Here is a 25584-nt window from a genome sequence, read left to right as displayed (position 1 = left end):
AACAGCACCACCACTGCATGTCCACGGTTACCTCCTCCTCAGGGTCAATAATCAGCCGGCTGCGTTTGTACTGCAAATAAGCGTTAGCGCCTCCACTCTTCACTGCTCGAATTCTAGCAAGCCTGGTTTTTTGTTTGTGAACACACATAGGTTTGTGAGCGATCAACTGTAAGTGGGAACACAAACACAGGCTCACCACCATGGTCACTAAAACAAACTTGCAGGAGGATTAGATGTGAACATGAAAACAGAAGCTGCAAAGATTCAGATCCCATTTGCTGCCGTCCTTCATCTGCTCATGTTTATCTCAGCCTTTGACGTCCACGAAAACTGAGTCTGATAATCCAACAAAACACCCAGAACCAAACTAACAAGGTAACTAATGTGAGCAAATCATATCTTCTGCATTCAGAAAGTCACTTCAGTGAAGAAAATATCAAAATATCAAAGATGTCAATATCTGGACACAAGCTGTCCTTTTTAATAACTTCTGCTTGCAAACAAAGTGTTGGCTTGTGTGATGAGCAGCTGATGAAGCAGTGCACATAAACAGCAAAAAGTGAAAAAGGCGTGTGGCAAGCTTCAACGTAAGTTACAAAAATAGCACCCCTACTGGCTAAATGCAAGATCACTTGACTGATCACTTGCCTCTTGGCCTGGTTTGTCCATGTTTACATTGTAATGTAATCCTGATTAATGTCAGTCTCAGGAACTATTACACAGAAACTGCAAGACAGACACCAACACTAAATTAGGTTTGTGGGTTTGGGGAAGAATAATCATATTAATTTATCTGGATAACATGATTTTCAGATTGACAGCGGTCCCCAACATTTTTTGTGCCACGGAGCGGTTTAATGTCAGACAATATTTTCACGGACCGACCTTTAAGGTGTCGCGGATAAGAACAACAAAATAAAATGGAAAAAACCAAGACAAAAACTGTGGTATTTTGTAAATATCATAATAAACGCGAATTCACTGTGTAATTGTGTAACTTTATTAGCAGCGTCCTCCTGAAATGCGACAACAACATTGAGAGTAATATCCTCCTCTCTGCCCCTTAATGCTCTCTGGTAGCTATGGTAACTCTTAAATATTTCTTTCAAAAATTAGACACAACTACAAAGCGGGAAAAGATGCAGGAAAACTGAGTTACCGATAAAGCCCTGAAAACCATCAATTTCACACGCGGGGGTGGGGAACGCTGTATTGGAGAAGAACACCACCAAAGGGCAATATGACCCGGTGAGCAGCCAGCTGAGCTCCGTGAGCTGTGTGAACCTTTAAAAATTTGGATGAACACTTTGAGCATCACCTCCATTTAGATGACACATCTGTGCAGCAACAAGTGTCTTTAAATCCTTCAAGAATCTGTGGAAGAACGTCAGGGTGTCTGCAGCCACTCATTTCCCAATCAATCAAAATCTATCCAAACTTTGTGTAAATGTCAAATTTGAACTGCATCCTCACAGCTGACACTGATGTGGTCAGCAGGATTTTCATGATCTCTGACAGATTATCCCAACATAAATTGAGCCAAGGGTGTTTTATTTACCGGTTAAAGGTAAGTGAGCACAAGTGGTGTGAATATGTAGGTGTAAAATGAGCTTTCCCAAAGTTTCTTCAGGTTCAGTTTGAAGCATCAACTCTAATTTGCACAGATAATAAGTTCATGTATGTGATGCTGATGGTTTCTGCAGACAGAAGCTGAGTGACTGATGATGTGCATGAGAGAACATAAAAGCTTTGCTCAGTAGAAGATGTGTTGTATGAATCTGATAATATTTATTCTTCAGAGATCTTCTGCAGGCTTCAGGCTGCAGACAGAAACATGATTCAGCTGCTTCTCTGTAACTTTCCAACATGGTGTTTCTCTCTGACTCCCAGTGGGGTAAACAAAGGTCTCCAGCACAACCAGAAAACTCATTTGTTGATGCTGGGAGGAAGTAAAGCCTGGACAGCTTCCTGCTCTCTGTGTCTTCCTCTCTTTTCTCCTGTGGGTTGTGCACAAACTCAGATTTCAAAATTAGAACAAACTACTGTCACCACACTGATGTGTGAGTGACCTTCTGCAGCAGCCGGCCCTCTTACTTCAGAAGTGCCCTGCTTCCTCTCAGAGATACTCTGGATTTCTCTCTGAACACTCACAGCTGTAAACACACCCACATCCACAGTTGCTCTCTGTAAACACCTCTGCAAATATGCAACGAATACGTTCACCACACGGTGGCAGCGTCTTACCAGAAAGGTTCAGTGTGATGACCAGCATTACATTCTGGTCTGTAGATCTGAAATGACTGCAGACTTCTAAAGTTTCTGTGTTAGTTTTTAAAGCTGCAGTCTGAGCGCTTTCAACTGCTAAAATTAATCAGGTATGTATTCCAGGAACATCATGTCTGTACAGATGTTCATCTAACACTAATATAACAATAATGTTAGCGTGCCTCAGGGCAGGCTGGAGGCTTCCAGAGTCACAGCACAGTCGTGTGGTTCAGTGTGGGATTACTTGAGAGCTGCCCGCACTGATTAATGAACATAACGTCATAACTATTTCTTCACATTCTGTTAATTTCTGTTAAAGTTTTAAACTCATTAGAAACAAAAAGTTCTTCATAAAAACACTGATGTCCTGCATCTAAATCCCAGGTCACTGCTGTCCTCCCATTACACTCTGAAGACAGTTTGTGTCAGTGGATGGATGAATGGATAATATGGAGTCCTCACCTTTTGCGCTCTTCTCTTCTCGGCTCGCTGGCTCTGGTGGTAGATTCGGCTGAAGTTGGACACGATGACGGGGACCGGCAGAGCGATGACCAACACGCCACTCAAAGAGCAGATGGAACCAAAGATCTTCCCCATAATGGTCTTTGGCACCATGTCACCATATCTAAGAGAGCAGAGAGTCAGAGGTCAGCCCGGCTGTGAGGTCAGCAGCAGTTTGTGTAAACTGAGATTTGCCATTTTCAGAGGGTCTGAACAACAGCAGGTATATCTGGGTTTTTGTTCTTTCGCACAGCAACGTGGAGCATCATGGATTCTTCAGATTTCGCCCACTTAGAAAAACCTGAAGACAAATAAATTTGAATACACCAAAGATCCCACAGACACACTATGAAGCTTATTCCTGTAAAGGTGTAAAGAAGAACTACTTCAGTGTGTTTATGATGAAGATACCAAAGTTAACCTGATTGTAAATGAAAGACTGGGACACAGTATATACACTGTGTTTTGAGTCATTTATACTGGAGGAGACAATCATGACCTATGCTGAGCATAAGCTACAGTGAAATGAGTGCACCTCTGTTGATGTATTTCAGCCTCTGATAGGTCATTTTCCCAAACATCTCTGTGATGTCATACAAAAGGAAAAGCATGCTGGGTCTCTTTTCTTTGCACGGCAGTAAAGAAGCGAACATGATGGTAGATGGTGTTAAGATCTTTGGTCTTCATGCAGTGCAACGATTATTTCACAAAATGTTTGCATTACTGTGATTCAAGTGAGAATAAAATGTTGCCTGATATGTGCTGTTACAACACAGAGCATAAAGAGCAGACAGAACAGTCTGTGACTGAAGTTGGAGCATTTCTGATGTGGACCCACTTTATAAACTAGCTTGACTCCTTTGGTTCTGACTCCAGGTGGTGTAGCAGTGAACTGCTAGCTCTGTCCCCTTACAGTAAGAAGGTCCAGGGTTGAATACAGCTGAGAGGACTGAGAGGTGGTGATAAAGAAAGAAGACCCTGATCCAAAACTGACACCTTCAAGCTTGACTGAAATTTGAAGCTGCCCACCTGAACAAACCAAACACAAGTCTGATGATCAGAAAGACAGAGATTGAGCTGTTTGACTACAATGGTAAGAGCTAGGTTTAAGGTGAAGCTCTCAAACAGTCAGACGGAATCAGTAATCCTGTGTGATCATCGAGCTGTTGTTAAACATCTGTTTTCCTGTAAGCTGAACACCACACTCAACAGTTTCCTCTTCATTTATGATCAGTCGGTTTGGTGTGACAGATACTCAATGACTAAACTAAATGCAGCTTTTTCAAAGACTCTGCAGAAAATGGAGCTGATGCAGCGTTTTACCTTCAGTTTCATGAATGAAACTGCAGTTCAGTCAGCATCCACGTGGAGGCGCTAAAGCTCTGCATTACCACCACCACCACACGTCAACACATTCATCAAAACTTTAAAACACCCAAATAATTCTGCCCCACTTTCAAACAGTAAGACAGCAGCGGCATTCCCAGCATGCTCAGTGCTCAGACGCTAGGACAGAGGAGAGTGTATCCATCAGGCTAAAGTCATGAGCTTTATTCACGCTGAGGCTCAAAAACACTCAGAACATGTCAGTAACTGTTCGGTTTCTAATTACTGATTTTTCAAAGGAGATGTTTAGTTTCTATTATCATTGCTTTCAGTAATAAATCGGTCGCTCTGATTAAGTTTACACCAACAGAAATCTCAAAATGTAAGATATAAAACAAATATTTTCACATGTGGAAATGATATTTTTTCTAGCTCAAACTGATCTGTAGACAACAATCAAAGGAAGATGGCACGGCTTTTGTATAATCATCTACAGTAGCGATAAAAACAACATAATAAAAACTAAAAAATACTGGGACCACATCAGAGGAGGCAGAGAAATCTGGGTCTCCTTTGGTCTGACGTTAAACAGGATTACTTTATCATTTCCATATTGTTGTATATTCAGTGCTGCATTTTGAGCTACAGCGCACTAGTTGCCAAATGCAGTGTTCTGATTGGTCAGATCTGTTTATTTGCATGTGAAAAATCTGAAAAGTCCAGCTTGGTTCAGAAGAAAAAAAAAAAACATACCCCAAAGTGTGAGTGGCTGGATGTGGAATCCTAAAATATTTCAAACTAATACCTGGTCTGTAAAGACCTTCAGAAAAAACTCATTTGAAGTCTGGAGTGGAGAAAACATTAATCAGACTAACAAATACTCAGACTTCAAAATATCAGCATGAAGATATAAACCAAGCAGTTCAGATATCGACAACTGGTGTGTCAGCTGCTGACTAAATGTCAGCTGCTAAATGCAGCACTGATTAATATCACCCTCATAAACATGATCCACATCAAGCGGTTCAGGTTCCATTCTTCGGGTTCCAAGAGGAAGTCACTTCTGTAAACTTCTGTCCTCTTTGTCTTCCTGTCGAGTTTCATGTTTCGCTCAAGGTGAAGTTTGAGTCAGTGACGGATCGCCTCGTCTCCTCCTGCAAACCTTCAAAGCTCGAGCCACCGCGTCTCACAGGCAGCCAATCAGAGGCCGCGACCTTGTCTCAGTGTGTTTCACCCAATTAGAAACACACTCAGAGTACAGGTGTGTGTGTGTGGCTGTGTATGGTTGTGTCAGTCATGTGACTACGTCCTTCATCAAGGAGGGTGTGTGTGTTGACTCTGCTGTGTATTCACCTCTTTATAGCAAACACACACACACAAACTTGTGTGTTTGATCAAATATGGGTGTTAGTAGGTGTTCCGCCAGTAATGACTTTGACCTCAGTGGAGTAACTGACATCAGCTGAGGATAATAAGATACAGCACCCACCTTTAGTTCACTGGTTCATTGCAGCACAAATATTTTTTCCACAAATAGGAATATTGCACTGTTTTTGAACCAAATTTTTAAAAACAATGAGAACAAGGACAAAACGTTTAAGCACTGACGGTCTCTGAGTGTTATATTAACAATTATTATTATGGTAGAAAACCACATAAACCTACTGAAATACTTTATATCAAACTTTGTTGCTGATGCGCACATGAACCTGCAGGATGTCTGAAGGTTTTGACTGTTGAGCGTCTTTAATGTGATGTCACTGCCTCAGCTTTGAGGTACTGTGTGGATGACCATGTTTCCTCTGATGGCCGGACTCCCCACGTGATCGATATGCTTTCAGATGCACACTGAGGTCACAAATATGAACAGTGCAAATGCTCAGAGTCTGGGTGGTTGGAGATCCTTACGGCTAAGCTGAAAGGAAAGTGAGAGTTGAGCAGGATTTGTAGGCTGAACACCAACATTCATCCTGTCATTCGTCATTAATATTTTAATTTGGAGGAAACACCCTCAGCTCAACTTTAGTAGAGAGGTAAATTCAAGAAAATCAGGCAATAAAATATCTGCTCCATCAACCTCCTTCTGCATCAACAGCAAAGTCTTTGAGAGCTTTCCCAAACTCACTCTCTTCTTCGGCGGTTTTACTTTGCTGATCTCTCAGTAACCCAGAGCTCTGAGAGGATCTCGTCTGCTCCTTCGGAGTAAAAGCACCATAATCTCTTCAGACAGTGTGAGAGCCGAGCGCTGAGGGTTTGATAATGATCCTGATGAAACGGCTTTAGTGATGAATAAAGATGATGGCTTTAATGATGGAGCATGCTCAGTGAGGAGAGTCAGTTTGATGCACTTACACTTTAATGATTCAACACAAACTGTTTCCCGCCTGTCTCTGAATGATTACGATCATCAGGCTCATCACGATGAAGGTCATGATAAAATGATGGAATATCATTTGATGATCTACAGGACGATTATATTTTTTTTCTCATCTTATTCTTGACTTTATCATTTTGTGACAGTCTCGAGCTGTGAGGGGAGAGAGCAGGAGGTGCAGGGAGGGTTAGGATGTCCAAGTCCTTCACAGAGAAAGCAGAAATCAGTCCATGAGCCACTGACAGCTCCTGAAGGAGTCAAGGAGGCCTGTTTGTTTAGGTTAAGTTAGAATCGGTTCATTCAGTAACAATAAAAATCTTCTGACTAAAGTCGCACAGAGCACCCGACATGATAAATTTGAGTAGATCAGAGCAGGTTCCCTCAGACTCATATCCCAATTTTATTTCAATGTAAACGAAAGACTTCGAGTTGATATTAGTTTCTGCAGACATGAAGCATTCAGGTTCACTTCTCTGATTGGCAGCTTGCCCACTGCAACACTCGAGGCTCATGGGAGTTTAGTGTGAAATGTCATTCAGAGCATGTGTGCTGCTGAGAGAAGGTGAACTTCATCACATACCATCACACTGCATCACATCATCATCCTTCACGTGTCTGTGAGTGTGTGTGTGTGTGTGTGTGTGTGTGTGTGTGTGTGTGTGATAACAAAAAGCAGATATTGATGCTGCGGTCAGCACTTTGTCAGATCCACTGAAATCTTCAGATTTGAGCTCCTCAGAGTTTACCATTAATCCCTCCATCCAGTGGAAGCGCTATCAGCCACGCTTCCACAACCAATCAATCAGTTAATCAACATCCTGGAGGGGGAATCTGCAGCAGGTTGTAAAATAATGAAACCAATAGCAGAAAGTGTTGATCACACAGCACGGCGAGCCAGGAAACCAGACACAACTCCCTTAGGAGGAATCTGCCCGCAGACCGGCTGACCCAGATTCTGCTGCAGAAACAGCGGACAGAAAAATATGGCTGCACTTCAACGGTGGCAAGGAGGAGTTCTCACAGCTGGAGCCCAGAGCCACTAGCAGAGCCTGAATCTACAGCTGGAGCAGTTTCTAAGTAATGAAGTCCAGTTTTTAACAGAAGATGAAACACTGAAAGTTTCAGAACAACAACGATCCATCACCACACTGAGGCCCGAGAGGAGCTGCAGATTCAGGTCACGGCGCCGGTGCGGCCCAGTCTGGACCTGAGCTGCTGCACACATGAGAGGAAACGTGTTCCTGCTAGTGTGTTATCACACTGAGAGGTGTTGTACACTGTGAGCTACAGATTCTGCTTTAACAGAGAGATCTTTTCTAATCTGTGGTTCGCTTTGACTTCTTCACACTTGTTGGGCTCGTACGTATCTTAAATGGACCCCTGCACCTTCACAGGAGAGCTTAGAGTTCCTCCTGACTCCATGAGACTCTACAGCAGTAAGGCAGTCTTTCGACCTGCATGTAGACCCTAAAGTTAAAATGTGGCACTGAGCGGTTGCACTGGGAGAAGGTGATGTTGGAAAACGTAGTTTAGTGTGCAGGAAGTAAATGTGTGTGCGTCCTGCAGAGAGCTTTAACACGCTGGCTGCTGGCAGCATGTTTAACGTTTCATAAAGTGAATTCACGTTGCTCTCGCCTCGCTACGTCTAAATTATTTATGCTGCTATCTGGACAAACGGCGCCTCGCTGCTGCTCTCCCACTAACAGGACAAACAGGCCACACACACACTCCTGCTCATGTCAGAGTAAAATGTTTCTGGCTTAATGAGAGGCCTGCTTCATTATGGATGAGCGTTCTCTGTGCGCCTGTGTGCGTTATTAATGCGGTGACATGATGGAGGCTTTGAACAGGTTTTATTAACAGCAGCACATTCTTCTTCACCGTAATGCTAACCACACAGACCAGGACCCGATCGACCCAAGGCAGGACCGCTGGACTGTGACCAGCCCGAACCTGGACCTCTGGGCTTCAATACAGTCACACATGTTCCCATGATCCCTGAGTCTGAGCTGACAGGCTAACAGTTATGAACCTCCAGAGAATTCTCATACTGTCAGCTCAGCCTTAAGCAGCTCTGCAGTGATGTTCAGCTCACTGTTCGGCTGTCCACCTGCAGCATTAGCACTCCGATTCAGCAGGATTACCAGCAGCTTCATGTTTAGCGCACAGAGTCTGACTCTAATGTGATTTGATTTACAGCAGGTCTGTCAGAAGAACATCAGCTGAGATGCTCTCTGCAAGCATGAGTATCACAACACAATGGAAAGAACAACCTCACAGCATCTAACCAGGAAGTCTCTCTCTAAGCAGTAGGATCATTGTGAAGTCTACAATCAGGAGACGCCTTCACGTTGGTTACTTACATAACTGTATGTGTTGGGTCTGCACCTTGCAGGCCCTGCTGGTTCAAAGACTTACCACTCATGAAGAAAGCAAGACAAACAGCTCAACCGGTTTTAACGTGCTAGCAAGGGGACAGCGTTTGGCAGTACCTCTGCCCTCGGTCTCAGATGACTCCAAAAAACCAGCCTCCCCTGCAGCCTTTTATTCTGTGACACGCAGTTTCACAAACACCCATTGTGAAACCCCTTTGAACTAAGACACTCAGTGTTTGTGTATGCATGTGCGAGCATGTGTGAGTGTGTGTGGATGTTTTTGTGTGACTTCCTGCTGATCACAAAGGGTCATCTCCCCTAACCCTGTATATGGCTCAACCACTTTTTAACAGTCTCACCATACACAAGCACAGGTGAGGCCATAAAGGGCAGGAAGTAAAACATCTAAATAAGAAAACAGAACCTTCACATAGAATGTGCCTGCAGTTAAACATTATCTATAGCTAATTGCCTCCCCCAGCTAGATGTAGGGAAGGAACAGAAAAATCTCTAAACATTCAGGTTAAGACAAGGTTTACAAATTTAAGTACAAAAATGACAACATTTAACAATTAACTCTAACAGTATTTTTCCCCCTTATCACTTTCATCTGTTTAATTGTTCTCCCCTCCATCTGCACCAGCAGCTCACATCACCTTGTGATGAAACATGCTAATGTGACCTCAGTCTGAAAATATTTTCCTCCTCTGAGGCTCTTTTATGCATTTTGACTAATGCTAGCACAAAAACAACTGAAAACCTCCTCAGTTGGTTGTGCAGCTGCTTTCTGTGGAGTGAGGAGTGAAAGATGATGAAGGCGGAGGAAAAACAGGCTCCAAACAAAGAGAGAGCGAAGAAGAGAGAAGCTAAAGGTCGCAGCAGACACTTTTATTCATCTCTCTATTTTTAAACTCGTCACTGTGACAGATCGAAGCTGTCAGGGTCAACATCCATCTTCTTCAACACACACACACACCTACACACACGTGTGTGGTTAGTTCGAAGTGAGGACCTTACAGTAAATAAATGCTCATCATTCAGCTCTGATGATGGCACACACCTCCATCACTCATATCTGCAACTGGAAACCCATCCAGCCTCAGCGTCATCATTCTTCTTCTTCTGCTGCTGTTTTAATTTGCACACAGCAGTTTGTCCTTCACGTTTACCTGACCTCGGCTTTCCGTCTCCTTCATTTACTTTATTATCAGAACGATCCGGTGGTTTCAGATGGATTTTTATTTCAGCCGCTCACATTTCATCCACACACAAACACCAATTAGGCGGCAGCTGTGGAGTCTGAAGAGCAGAGGAAGAAGCGAGGAGGATGAGCAAATGCAGAGAGGAAGAAGGCAGAGAGGATGCAAATGTATTCCCCAGCTGTCACTGTTTTGCATTAATAAGCCCTGAAAATAGATCCACAGGCAGAGTCCATCAGTCTCTGTCACATTGTTGAAACGCTGCTTTTGACCAGCAGCAGCTCCTCTTGAGGCTCACGCTCGCCTGCAGTGACTCAGCCTGAGTTCCCTTTACATCTGAATACTGACACAGATTCTCCTGTAAACAGCTCAGACTGCTGACCTGAATCAGAACAGCGTCAATAAGGACCTGCTCCGCCACACCATCCAGGACAGGGACACTCTGTTGGATGAAGGTACAGGGAGTCCATCACAGTTAAACTGTTAATTAAAATGAAATGTTTAAATGTTTAAGATGAAGTTTTGCTGATGTACTCCACACCTTTATTTTCTCTATTATGCATGTTCATATTTAAATTAATTGCCGCCCCTTTACTACTTTTTTTACTCAATGCCAAGTTTAGTCACACGTGTTCAAACCTGAATCTTGTGAAAAAAAGATGCAAGAGAAGATTAGAGTCGGCCCTTTATCGTATTAAGTTACAGTTCAGTTACAGCGGAGAGATAATACCCACAGTTAAATATTTGAAGTTATTCATCCATTCATCTGCTGATTATTCATGCTTTTGACCATCCCAGTATTTGAACTTAGACTTTATGATATATATATATAAGAGAGATCACCTGCACTGGTCTCTTTAGAGATCCGGTGTGCGTGGTGCTGGTGTTACGCAGAAAATCACTTCCCAAGGTGTAGTACAGTGGAACCCCGACTTACGAATACCCCATTTAACGAAAAATTCAAGTTACGAAGGCACTTAACGGCAATATTTCTGCCCGTGTTACGGCAAAATGCCTGTGTAACGAAATCCGCTGGCTCTGATTGGCTGAGCCCACAATGACCACAATTCCCACAACGCCTTCCGAATCATGTGACAACCCCTTGGCTTTCGTACTTGCGCTTCGCTGTTCCACTTGAACGACATATTGTTGTTGCAGTTAGCAATTAGCCTATAGCCTATCGTTCACTCAGAAGGCGCGATGGGTGCTTCGACTTACGAAAATTTTCGACTTACGAAAGACCCTCGAGAACAAATTAATTTTGTAAGTCGGGGTTCCACTGTAGTTCCAGTGCTTCTGGAACTACTACTGCTGTACCTGGTTCTTGGTTGTATTTTAGGTCAGAAGGTTAGCTCAGAGCTTAAAACCTTAAAGCATCTCTAGAGGAGCACAAAAATCAGACATTTAAAACGTGTTTCTTTCTGCACTATAACTTCACTATGGCTCCAGATGCTACCATTGGGACGGCTGTGAGATTGGTTGATGGTTTGCTGTTGGCTTTTGTTGCTCTGTGAAGCAAACTGCCCAGACTGGATGTTAAAAAGACCACGAGATCCTTCAAAAGGATGCAGGGGACCAGCTGAACGATCTTATTACTGTTTGAATCAAACGTCCTGTCCACCTATCATGTTTGTTTGGGTCTGTAGCCTTCAGACACAAAGCACAGAGGAGAGTAGAAATTACATGAATGATCAGATAATTAAAGAAAAAAACATGGACGACAATGAATTAAATCCTGATGTTTACCTGAAGAGCCATAATTGTCAGTAATGATCCGCTGATTAGATATGGAACACGCTGGGCGAGAACATTACTTTTTTTAAGCTTTCAGACCTTAATAAGTGAACTGATCAACAACAGGAAATAATCTGCACCTCCTTTTAAAATGAAATCATTATCTCCTCCAGGATCCTCACGTGATTACAGTCTCATTACAATTATCTTTATTCAGTTGCCTAAAATTGTGTACGGGAGTTTTTCTCCAACAAACAAAAGTATTTTTTTCTGTATTAATATTTTACATTTTTTGTCATTTTTTTAATCCTTCATTTTAGTTTTGTATTTTATCTTCGTGTTCCTGCAGGTTTTAAGTTTCCCGCTTCCTGACAGTCCAGGAAAGCATACAACAAGATAGAGAAAGTGACTGCTGAAGAGACATCGACATAATCATGCCAATAAAAACATTGGTCCAACAGTTGTTTCAGCCTTCCAGAACCTCATTAAAGAGATTCCTCCTCGTCCATTGCTACATTATGAATCCCTCATCCTACAGAGAGATAAGCTCTGCTTCATTACAGACTCTCGCCTCACTCAGACACAGTAAGGCTCTCGACCTCCGTCAGGTTGAGTGATTATGCATCTTGAACATCTACATTGGAACAAGCAGCAGCAAGATTTGGAACATTTATAAAGAAGAAGACAGCATTATTTATCACGGAGACACAACAGCAGACTGAATTTGTTTCCTCTGTGGGCAGAGGCCACAGGCAGCAGGACCTCACTCAGAGGCAACTGGGGCGTAAAACCCCCAACCAATCACTAACCGAAAGCTCGAACTGTAGTTTTAAGGTAGAAGCTGTTAGTTCATTTAAATTTCTGTAAAATGTGAACCTTTCATTGGTGCTCAGGTCTGCAGGAAAAAATTTAATGAGCCTCTGAAACCTTTTTCCCAGCGAAATGATTAGAAGGTCTGAATGTTTTGGGGTGTTTCCATTGCTCTCTATAAAAAGAAGAAGATGAAACAAAGACCACAAACACACAAACCATGCTGACTCCAGCTTCCTCTGACTGGAAGGTCTAAACCAGAGGTCTCGAACTCCAGGCCTCGAGAGCTGGTGTCCTGCAGGTTTTAGATGTGTCCTTGTTCCAACAAAGCTGATTAAAATAGCTAAATTATCTCCTCAACATGTCTTGAAGTTCTCCAGAGGCCTGGTAATGAACTGATCATTTGATTCAGGTGTGTTGACCCAGGGTGAGATCTAAAACCTGCAGGACACCGGACCTCGAGGCCTGGAGTTCGAGACCCCTGGTCTAAACAGATCCGCAGAGAACATGGAGCAACATGATAAAGAACAAACTGTACTTTCAGAGTTAACCCTGCAGGAGGCACTATGTGAAAAAAACAACATTAGTGCTCCCTGTGTGAGTCTTCATCACATGTGTTTTTTTGTCTTCATCCGTGAGTTATCTCTGCTCATGTTTTGCTTTTGATATTTTTCCAGCCAATCAGATGTAAGTATTCCTCTGCTGAGGCGAGTGGAGTTGAAGATCAGTGCAGTTTGTCTTATTGGTGGGGAGATGAGAAAATGAAGATGCTGGATGTGGATTAGTTTCTTTAAAGTGGCAAAATCCAGCACCCTGGTGGAAGATCAGCTCTGAGAACACTTCTGGTTTTTAGCTGTAGGCTTAAAGTCCTGACAGAGGAGAGAGCAGAAACTGGCAGACAGGTTCAGTTCAGCTCAGATTGATCTCCTCCTTAAATAAAATGTGCTGTATTTTCAGGGAAAACTTAAAAATGATAAGCCATCAGCGTGCGAGAACAGATATTGATGTGAAAATAAAAACTATCAATCACCGCAGAGGAGCTGTGAATCTGAAGAAAGATGCATCAACGTGCCGATGTGCAGCCATTTATAATAACAGACAACTAATCCATGAGCTCCCGCTGAGCCTCTGCCTTCAGCTTTAACCTCTGATTGGTCCTGCTGATCGTCTCTGCGGGATCACTGAACAATCGATGACATCACAGGTGGAGCTCTATTGATCCATTGATCTATTGACCTGAACTAAGTGCACTGTGAGTCCTGCAGCAGCTGACACGGAGGAGGGCGCAGCACCGAACCCTTCATCTCTCATTCTGTTGATCGAAGTTCACTCTAACACCACCACCGCCTGGGACTAGGGACAAAATGATGGAGTGTTTATTTAACGGCACAATCAGCACAGAGTTTGGATGAAGAACGACGGCCGCATTGTTGCTGATATTTTTATTAAACGATGAAACATTTTTCACTTTGTCAACAAAACGTCTCATTAAACTTCAACTAGTCAAAACCAGAAACTTTCCTCTTACACGAGTCCGTTTAATTCAATCACACTTTCACTTTTTACTCCAGCAGATGAAACAACATGAGATGATCTGTCCCAGTAAATATACAGCACCAGTGTTTAGTTTGGTTCTAACCCTCTATAACACATCCACCCAAATTCCTATTGAAAATGATGAATGGGGCAGCTGTCTAAACAACATTAAGCTCTGAAAGGTGAAAGGTAGTCTTCTCCTCCTCAGCCGTCTGCAGACTGGTTCAGATGCAGAGAACCGTTTCCTCTGCTCTGAGGATAAACTTGTGATGCTCATAATCAGACATGAATACATGTAAAACTGTAGGAAACGTTCATCAGCTGTGCAGTTACACCAGCCTGTGGAACATTTAGCTGTTTGGTAATGACTCTCTTCATGTAAAAACAAAGACTACTAAAAGTCTGTTGGCACTCTAATGCTCAGTGGGTAAACACTGGTGACTGAGCGACCAGGTTCTGGTGCTAGCAGGGTAAGAGGAACAAAAGCTTTGTTATTTCCACCATGATCTAAAATCTCTTAAAGACAAATGTAATCTATCGGGAAATGTTTAACCCTCAGATGGACCCCTCGCTGCTGAGCACAGCTTAAATTCCTGAGAAGTCTTGTGCAGCTGTGTGCGAATTCGTCTGCTGGTTTCCTGCTGCTGCGCTAGGGCTGAACGATATATCGCATTTGCGATAATATCGCGACATGATCAAGTGCAATTTTCTAACCGCAAAGGCTGCGATTATACTCTGGACATGTCCAAATTCATGGGCTGCATCCTCCTGAGGCCGCATTTGTAGACCGATTACGTCACAGCGACGCGCTGAAGGCTGTCCAAATTACTACCATATCCCAGAATTCATAGCGCGGCCCAGCCAAACTCCAGTTTCCAGCAATGGCGGCCGCTACTAAGTTTTAAAATTACTCATACTAATCTTTCTGGGTCACAAAATAAACTTTTAACATATTTTCAGGCGAGAAAGTAGTTGTGTAAACATCAAATATCTGCTCGGTTTATCAAGATATCCCATATTTGCAAAAGTGCTTCGACGTTTTCAGAGGCGTCTGCTACCCACCAGCTCGACAGCTAGCCGGGAGCTCGAGGGTTACTGATGCGGCCGAGAACGGCACAACTCCCGGCACATCATTTTCAGATCACCGCGGAGTTTCGCTGCTCGGGTTAAACGTAATATGTAAGTCACTTAGACAACCTAAAAATGTTATTGTTGGGCTTTTTTCAGTGTTTTGTTTGTTCGTGAGTAAATCGGTTTGGCTGAGATTAAAGTTATTAGATTAGATAAAATAAAACTTTATTAATCCCCCGGGTGGGTTCCTCCTTGGTTTTCACACAGCTGACTAAACGTCAAACAGAAAACTTATTAAACAGAAGTATGAGACAGTCGAGAATTTACACCAGTGTCTGGTTATATTTTAGATAGCAAGAAGCAGACGGCCGAGTTTATTAAACTCCACCGAGACAGCGGTGACGCTAATCAGAACTAGACCGTCCAATTTCACGCCTTTAAATTTTAAAGGCGTGTTTGTGTGTGTGTTTATACAATTGCTATTATGTTTGCACTTTATGTGTAATGTTACTGACTGCAGAGATCAGTAAGATGTGTGTATTTTTTATTTATTAGTTTTATTTATTTAATATTATTTTTTAATTGAATGACTGTCTAGTAGTTCACAGATGTCGAAAAACTGAGTGTGGTAAAGCCACTGATTTTTTTTATATATATTTCTGCAATCTGCACATTGTACTGACTTTCATTTTAATGTTTACACCAGGGTTCCTTGTCAGCACTTTATGCTCAGATGTTTGTAAGCTAAAAATAAACTATTGTGTATGTTCAAATATACTGTTGTGATTGAAGAAGTTAAATAAAAATGTCAGTCATCAATTCATGCATCACCTCATGTCATCATAACAGAGGTCTGTCTTCCAGGAAAGAACAGTTTAAAATTAATGTAATATAGTATTGGCCATACTATATGATGTATTGCTTGTCTTTGTTTAATAATACAGAAGACAAAGACCTTAAAAAATAATCGCATATCGCATCACAATCGCAATATTGGGGCAAAAAATCGAAATTAGATTATTTTCCATAATCGTTCAGCCCTATGCTGCGCTGCCAAAGCTAAAAACTGTAAGTGCAGGTTTTCGACAATGACGGGTGTCAAACTGAGAAGAAATGAATCAATACCATCAGTCAACGTGTGGCTTCTTCCAACACTGTTCTCAGCTGAGAAAATAGTTTCTACTCCAAAGTGTCAGGTGGTTAAACTCTGTGATGACAGCAGTAATAAACAATAAATGAAGTTTTGATGCGATGTATGAGTAGCAGTCTGTACACAGACATCATCACCACAGCCCAGCAGAGGGGCTCAGCTTCCTGCTGCTCACGGCAGATCATGGAATGCAGAGTCTATTGGTTTCGATAAAGGCTGACAGACATGATCACCGCTCTGTTCACGTCACCAGTGAGGGGAACAAGTACCTGTACTCTCAGAAACTGGGTTACAGTAAAAGTCCATTGCTGTGTACCACAGTGAATTCTTGGATCTCCTTTCAAGGGCCGAAATGTACAAATGTGTGACTGAATATCCTTGCATGGAAGATCAGGTGATCTAATAGGTCAAAACTGTCACCAGATGGTCTGAGTGAGATACAAATCAGTACTCATGAAAGGGCCCAGAGGCACTCCTTCATCACCACTGAATGTACAGTGAGATGCTTTACTGAGTTCCACCCTAAAAGAACTGCACTCAGTGTCACTGGAAAGGTTCTGAAGCTCAAGTCCTTCCTGGGTAAAGTTCCTGTGATGGACACAAAACCCACCTGGAGCACACCTCAGGTTACACCTGCAACTGCAGTCGATGAGGACTGAAAGCGAGTAAACACGTTCAGTTGGCACTGACACCTGAATAAAATCAACGACACATCAGCCTATAACCCCGCAGCTGTGCTCGGCTCTGCAAGGCATGCTAGGATGCACCCGGCTCGCCGTCACCTCCCTGAAACCCACTGAATAATTCAGTGTGACTTTTCACAAACAGCTGCAGCACACACAGAGGGCCGGGATGTTTTTAGTGGCAATTAATTTGCTGCTGACAGGTAATAAGAGGAGACTCCGCCTCCATCCATCCTGATTTATCTCACCTGTCACCGTAACAACCCCCTCCCTCCCTCTCTGTGAAGTCTCTCTATGGGACTCGACTGTTGCTAATTACCCCGTCGCAGCTCGCTTCCTCGCCTACACACCTGAGCTCCTAAGCTACCTCTGTGTGTGTGTGCGTGTGTGTGTGTGCACGCGCCCTTGTATTGCATTTTCTCTCTTGTTATTCATAGCAGGGGCTGAGAGCTGGCTGCTGACCTTCGACACCTGGAAGGTCTTCCTGGTCTTTCCTCATACTGTAACTAAGGAGGGTCACTGTGATGAAACCAACCTACAGACGCCTGCACTGGCTTCACGTCTATCCCACATGGTAATCAGAGGGCAGTACAATACTTTAAACATCTTAACAGTAGTAGCTTAGGTTTAAGCTTAGGCTCAGCAAAGGGTCAGTACTTGTAATGCAACAGCAGGAGCTCTGAGCATGATGCAGACTGCACATTAGCAGTCCGCTCTCAGTTTCCAGAAATTTAAAAATGGAAGTTCAGTCTGAAAAATGCTGATGATTTTCAGTCACTCTGTGTCTGGAGTGCTTTGTGTCTTAAAGTGAATCTGAAACCATTTTAAAAGCTGTAAATTGTTTACACCTGCGGATGCCCTGGTTCATGACTCTGTCAGGGATGACAGACAGAGCATCATTAGTGTCAGAGTGAGAAGGCACGGGCTTGTTTTTAGCCTAACCTCCCCCTGCACCGCCACTGCTTAAGGCGGTCTCTTTACACACCAGGACAGGAGGCCAGGTCCTGCAGCAGGTCCAGACTGTGCAGGTGAAAGGTAAAGCGGCTTTAATATGAAACTAGCTGAACGAAGGTGCCACAAACTTTAGTGTGTGACATACACAAAAGAGTATGTCACACAGATAAGAACACACCAGAGCACAACCACCAGCAGATGCAAACAAAATCAGGCAGCTTACAAAAGATCAGCCCAGTAAGTGTTCGAGAAGACACTCAGGAACACGATGCCTGCGAGTGCTGCTGTTAAATTAGGATGGATTAATGGGGAGGCAGAGTGTGACTGCTGGAGCTGCTCGAGGTGCTCGAGAAAGTTTCCTCTTGTAATCAGCTCATCGTATCTCTTTGTGATATCCGTATGTGTAGAAACAAAGCTGTCAGAAACATGTTCTGCAGGGAAGTATCTCCCTCTGGGTTACTACAACTCGAGTCAGGCCGAGGTCACAGCTGTGCAGTGTCCCGACAGTCAGGACACCCCGAGCCTCGCACAGGTACTCACACAGCGTGCTGTGATGTCACTGCTCCACAATCGGCCACAGGAACTTTGAAACAGACACGATTAACTTTCCTCTAATCTGAATGCTCGTCGCCCCAAACCTCTGAAAACATGAAGATCAGACACAAACACACATTAAATGCTATATAATACATGTGTGTGTGTGTGTGTGTGTGTGTGTGTGTGTGTGTGTGTGTGTGTGTGTGTGTGTGTGTGTGTGTGTGTGTGTGTGTTTTGGCTGCTTGTTCAGCCTGTTCTCTGTTCAATAGATTAAAGAGCCAAAAGGCAGTTTAATCATCATGTCTAATCCCTCAAGCCAACACAATACATGGTAATCCAGTTTAACACACACACACACACACACACAGAGGCAGACACAGATGAACTGTGTCCAGTATTGTGGAGTTTCATATTTCAGTGTGGATTTTTCACTGGAACTTGTTCTGCTCCTCTCGTCATCATGTGATGTTTATGTGAGGTTTTACTTTCTCCTCCGCCTGCATGACTCTGTCGGAGGTTATTCGGTTCATGCAGCTCAGTTCAGTTCAGCTGTCGATTTCAGAGGTAGTTTTATCTGACTGCTGCAACCAGGGGGCGCTACAGTGTGACACCTCCACATACGGTTTAAACGATCGTTTGTCAAGTCTCGAGATCAGCCTATCTAAGGTTGCCATCTCCTCAACAAGGGGTGTGGTTGACTGTGAAACTGCTCACTCATTGGCTAACAGCATGTGATTGACAGGTTGCTAGCCTTCTTTTGAAAGAAGTTCTACAAGTGGAATATCTGAAGAACTGGCGACTAGTGATGGGATTTCCGGCTCTTTTTAGAGATCCGGCTCTTTCGGCTCCGAACCGGCTCTTCAGGTTGTTTTGTTGCTTTAATTAATTTATTATTAACAATAATATAAAATTATGCACAAAAGGAACAATGACAAACCCTGGTTTACTCCTAAACTCAAAAAGCTGTGGCTGGAAAAGAGAAAGGCGTTCAGAAGCGGAGACAGGGACTGCTACAGAGAGGCCAAGTACAGGTTCACTAAAGAAGTGGACATTGCTAAACATCAGCACTCTGAGAAGATGCAGCAGCAGATCTCAGAGAATGACTCGGCCTCTGTGTGGAAAGGTTTTAGGAATATCACAAACTACAAGCCTAAAACCCCCCACTCCACTGATGACTTGCTCTTAGCCAACACCCTTAACGACTTCTACTGCCGTTTTGACGAGCCATCAGGCAGCCTTCACACCTCCAACGGCCCCAACAATAGAGACACTTTGGACACTAATTCCCCCACCTCTCCCCCCTACATAGAGCCATCACCACCTTCAAACCGTTCACCTACAACACCCCCCTCCTCACCCCACACAAAAGAGGATTTCACACCACCTCCTCCCACCACAACTCTTCATATTCATGAAGAAGGTGTGAGGAAGCAGTTTAAGAACCTGAATGCTCGGAAAGCTCCCGGCCCAGACGGTGTGTCTCCTGCCACCCTCAGACACTGTGCAAACGAGCTGGCCCCAGTGTTTTCTGGCATTTTCAACTCCTCACTGCAGGCATGTCATGTGCCTGCCTGCTTCAAGTCCTCCACCATAATCCCTGTCCCCAAGAAACCTAGGATCACTGGACTAAATGACTACAGACCCGTGGCTCTGACATCTGTGGTCATGAAGTCTTTTGAGCGCCTAGTTCTCTCCCATCTCAGGACCCTCACGGCCCCCCTCCTGGACCCCCTGCAGTTTGCATATAGAGCCAACAGGTCTGTAGACGACGCCATCAACATGGCCCTACACTTCATCCTGCAGCATCTGGACTCCCCAGGAACCTACGCCAGGATCCTGTTTGTGGACTTCAGCTCTGCCTTCAACACCATCCTTCCAGACCATCTCCGAGACAAGCTTTCCCAGATGAATGTGCCTGATCCCATCTGCCGGTGGATCACTGACTTCCTGACGGACAGGAAGCAGCATGTGAGGCTGGGAAAGAATGTCTCGGACTCCCGGACCATCAGCACCGGCTCCCCTCAGGGCTGTGTTCTTTCTCCTCTGCTCTTCTCCCTGTACACCAACTGCTGCACCTCCACCCACCAGTCTGTCAAGCTAATCAAGTTTGCAGATGACACCACCGTTATTGGACTCATCTCGGACGGGGACGAGTCTGCCTACAGGAGGGAGGTTGAACGTCTGGTGTCCTGGTGCAGCCACAACAACCTGGTGCTGAATGCCCAGAAGACAGTGGAGATTATTGTGGACTTCAGGAAGCACACAGCCCCACTCCCCCCCATCATCCTGACTGACACCCCCATCACCTCTGTGGACTCATTCCGCTTCCTGGGTACCACCATCACCCAGGACCTGAAGTGGGAGCCCACCATCACCTCCGTCATCAAGAAAGCCCAGCAGAGGATGTACTTCCTGAGGCAGCTGAAGAAATTCAACCTGCCAACACGGACGATGATGCAATTCTACACTGCAATCATCGAGTCCATCCTCACCTCCTCCATCACCGTGTAGTACGCTGGAGCCACTATCAGGGACAAACAGAGACTGCAGCGTGTTGTGCGCTCTGCTGAGAAGGTGATTGGCTGCAGACTCCCATCTTTGCAGGACCTGTACACCTCCAGGACATTGCGGCGTGCAGCTCGGATCTCAGCTGACCCTTCTCACCCTGGACACAGTCTGTTTGACCTGCTCCCCTCAGGCAGGAGGCTCCAGTCCATTCGCACCAGAACCTCTCGCCATAAGAACAGTTTCTTCCCCTCTGCTGTTGGACACATGAACAATAACCATATGACTGTACCCGCCACTAACACATGACCCTACGCTGTGTCACTGCATCATTCTATGTTTGGCACTGATCACCACCTGCACTCATGTATATATCTTTCAACGTAGCACTCTTAGTTCTTATTCTCATGTATATATCTCATGTATATCTCATGCACATATCTTTCCACGTAGCACTTTTAATTCTTATCCCTACTTTTATTTTTTTCCATGTCTATTTAAGTGCTATTTATGACACTATGTTTGCACTGAAGCACCGCAGCAATTTCCTAATGTTGTAAACCTGCTCAACATTTGGCAATAAACCCCATTCTGATTCTGATTCTGATTCTAGAGACAAAACACGTACAAATTCCAAAACACATTTCTAGCATGAACTGAACTTCCAAAGCAGAGCTACTAGATCACTTAAATTACACAATTGAAAGCATATTTGTGTTGTTTGTGTATTTATACACAAGCATTCATATATATTCAAATAATTTTAAAAAAAGTTCATTTACCTGTTACTACCACACACCAAATCCGGTCGTTGGTACTTGCTGGCTTGTGTAGCCACTAGGTAACAAAAGCTCAACACTGCGCCCAGCATCCTGGAGCACTTCTGTTGTCTTTTGTACGTATTTTGAGTTTTTATATGCTTCTGAGTTTTTAATGTGCTTCTGAGTTTTTACGTGCTTCGGACTTTGTACGTGTTTTTACGTGTTTTGGAGTTTGTACGTGCTTCAGAGTTTGTACGAGATTTGAGGTTTGTATGTGCTTTGTCTCTAGGGGCCACTGTAAATATACTTTTATTTATTCACTCCACATAAAATGTAATAAATAAATCATATAATACAAAAATCAACTATTCACATTTCAACTTTTAACTATTTAAATTTTCAGCTTTTTCCTTTTACAAATTTAAAGTGAAACAACACAAAACACTGCAAACCACAACACAATTAAATATAAATTAAAATATGAAAACAAAAAGAAGATGCATATTCTCTGTCATATGGGCCTGCATGAATAAACTTTCTGAATCCTTTATCATCTGCAACCGAAAATAGTTGTGGATGATTACTATACCTTTCTAATGTGATGTTGTTGTCCCTGGCTCTCTTTCTCTCTCTCTCCCTCTGGCTCTGTTCCTGTGCTACTCAGTGTAACTACTGCCCCTCCCCCCTCCGCCCAGCGTAAAGCACAAGGCTCGCGTGCGGAGTGAAGCGGAAAAAAGTGCGAGAGCGAGAGGGTGAGAGAAAGAAAAAAAGAAAAAAACACGTGACGGCTCGCGATAAGGAGCCGGCTCGCGTCGTTCACGTCAAAGAGTCGGCTCTAAGAGCCATTTCGTTCGCGAACGACCCATCACTACTGGCGATGCTGAGACCCAGTGGTTGAACAGGAAATGACTCCCAGACGGAGTCACTGTTTTCTCATTAAGATCAGCTGACCAGTGCAGCTCTGAGGACTAGCAACATTATGTAATATACACATTGCAGCGTTCCAGCCTCGGGTAACTGATAATAAAGATTAGCTTAAATTCATACTGAAACTGCTTCCGCTGACCTATGGCATGGTCTTTACCTTCTCCATCTCTGAGATTCACCTGCTGTTTGTTTGTTCACACTTAGGTTCAGCTTCAGTCCACAGTTAGAAATATAACCCAACATAATTTCTGAACCGCAACCAAATGGCTGCAGTCGGCAGATAGAAACCTGGATGTGTCGGTCTGTTAATACGTGTCCAAGTTGGAGCAGAAAAGAAGCAGCACAGAGGAAGCTGCCGGGATTCAGCGCAGCAGAAGACTGACCGATTCCGTGATTCTGCTGATAACAGCTCCGAGTATGAAAGTGATAGGAGTGTTTCAAATTTGCTGCTGATATTTCTGCAGATATTTTTCCCTCTGAAAACGAGTTCAGCAGCCGGCAGTGGCACAGTAGGATGGGGAGGGAGGGCCAGGGATTCTCTCAGGTTAACACCTGCTATCTTCGAGGTAAATATAATGACACGCGAGCAGCTCTGAGGCTCCTCTGCAGTCTCCATCAGCTCTGTTTGTGTTAAGTGAGCGTGTCACTCCTAAAGTCTGAAATTAATAAATTAGTCAGGCCAAAATCAAACAAACAGCTGTAAATAGAGAGTGTTTGGTCAGGATTAACACCTCTGTTGTGACCAATCTGAACGGTGCTAGTGACAACCTCAGACTGCTCTCCAGACTCTCAGCCATGAGTCTGCCACGCTCACTGCTTCATTTAAAACGCTGACAGCAGGCGGCTTTGTAGCGTCTAAAACACGCACACGGGTGTAGAAGAAGAAACCCACGCCCATTAGTCTGTGGGCTTCGTGTTTACGCTCCCGCCACGGCACTGACACCATCACGGTCACTTTTACTGTTAATGCTTCCCATCCCCACAGATAGTTTACAGACCATGACGAGTGCGGGGGTCTGCTATGACGAGGAGACAGTGCAGGCTGAGATGCTCAGAAAACAAGAACTAAGTGTTCATTCAAACATTTGACAAACTGATTAAATAAGAAATGCTGATATATCTGATTCTGTCCTTTCTGTATATAAAAGAAGCATTCTTGTGTACTTGATGGAGACCTAGTACTTTATTATATTTACCTTCACCTCGCCATGAACCGCCATTAAACACCTTATTTAGGGGATGTTTAGGACACAGGTTTAAAAGATGGATCCTGTCACCTTATTTAGAGAAACAGGCCTGACTGTGAAAGGTGAACCTGTCTGCTATGTTTAAGGCCTGAACACGACCTCTCCATCTATCCGATACGTTCGCTTCACACAGCCCATCAGTTCATCATCTGCCTGAAACAAACTATTTTGGTTGCCAGCCCTCACTAAAAGCTCACCTTATCAGTGCTCATCACTAATTCCACTGTGAAGGTTCAGCTGTAAACTTCTTCAGACCATAGCCTCACTCGTGTTGCAGAGTGATTCATATCTGTAGACATCAGTGTGGCAGAACAACATCTGTCTGCTCAACATCACGCTCACATTTCTCTATGAGGCACTGATCACTGTTCATACACAGTTATCGGTGTGTCTCTTCTTCCTGGTGTTCAAGTTGACCATCCGACACATGCACGTAGTTAGACCAAACTAAACAAAGTTTAGAGTAAGCTATTTAGGTAGTCTGATTAGCTTGTCTATGGGTTTCTAACCGTGTGATCCACAAATGCTGGAAGGGGAAAAATCATAGAGACAGAGAAGCAGAGCTCTGCAGCAAAACAGGGTCAGCAGGGGGAACAGAAGGATGCAAATACCGGTGTTTATAGGATAAAATGGCTATGGCTAATGGCTATGTGGTGATACATCAGCACTCAGCAAACACACACGTGTACGAGGGGCGTATGCTAAAAAGTCAAATGAAGTGGAAAAACATCTGTACAGCTGCTGTACAGTGTGTTCAAGGCCATCCAGGACTGAACGAGCTGTGGCCGGGGAATAGTCTCCACTGTTTGTGCCATTACATCAGGAACAGCAGAACATTCCTCCCTGAATTCCAGAAACCGACTCCTCTGGGACCAGCAGCACTGTTTCCTCACTGAGACTCACCGATGAGCTCCAGAACCTTCTCTGAGATCGTATCAGTCACATGACTTCATTACATATGAATGTGTGTGTGTGTTGTGTGTGTGTGTGTGTAATTAGTATGTTGGTAGGCAGTAAATGAGGTTTACATTAATTGTATTAAAGCTAATTAATGGTTTCAGCACACAGAGAGCAAAGATTCACTTAAACACCGACAGAATCAGAAAAATCCTCTGAGCTGACGTCTGCTGTTACCAGTCATTGACACACACACACACGCACACACAGGTACACATGCACACACCTGCAGAGTCTAAATATAGAGCAGCTCTGTGCAGTTCTGGTGAAGCTGGTCAGGAGAAGACATGAGCGCTTATACACAGCAGCTCATCAACATGAATGATGAATGAAATTAAAAATAAACTGGATTTAATAATTGGAAGAAAAGAATCTTTCCCCCAATTGCAGAAAAGTTTCCATGCTTGCTTGAAGCAGGAAAGTTTTGTGCCGAAGAGGAAATTATGATGATAAATGGGAGTGGAAATCCATTTGTGGGAGAAGATAATGATGTTGCATTTTGCATGAACAGGCTGAAAAATGGTTCAGAGGTTCCATTACAGATTGAAAATAATAACTTTGGCTGTTTTTTGCATGTGGTCTGTGCAGCTTTAGAGAGGTCAGCCCGCTGGGAGGAATGAGGAAACCCGCTGCTCCGCAGCGTTCGCTGAAGCAGTTCATGTTGCAGTGAGT

The 25584-nt window shown here is 43.8% G+C and overlaps 1 protein-coding gene across 3 annotated transcripts in view; it reads right to left on the bottom strand.

Annotated features, from left to right (window-relative positions):
• LOC146614855 (A-type voltage-gated potassium channel KCND2-like) overlaps positions 1-25584 on the bottom strand; it is a 108906-nt gene that overhangs the window by 6545 nt on the left and 76777 nt on the right. For 2 of the 3 annotated variants that reach the window (XM_085376530.1, XM_085376531.1), the window contains exon 2: positions 2728-2890. In XM_085376530.1, the coding sequence (XP_085232656.1) occupies positions 2728-2890 (163 nt within the window). Of the gene's footprint in view, positions 1-31; positions 133-2727; positions 2891-25584 lie in introns of all 3 variants that reach the window. The other variant, XM_085376529.1, reaches the window with a different exon arrangement.

The sequence above is a fragment of the Diplotaxodon limnothrissa genome, linkage group LG17, assembly GCF_057381915.1.
Source record: "Diplotaxodon limnothrissa isolate DT_005_m linkage group LG17, D_limnothrissa_male_GT1.1, whole genome shotgun sequence".
NCBI lineage: Eukaryota > Metazoa > Chordata > Actinopteri > Cichliformes > Cichlidae > Diplotaxodon > Diplotaxodon limnothrissa.
The sequence above is the reverse complement of the archived record's forward strand: the minus strand, read 5'-3'. Positions and strand labels throughout refer to the sequence as shown.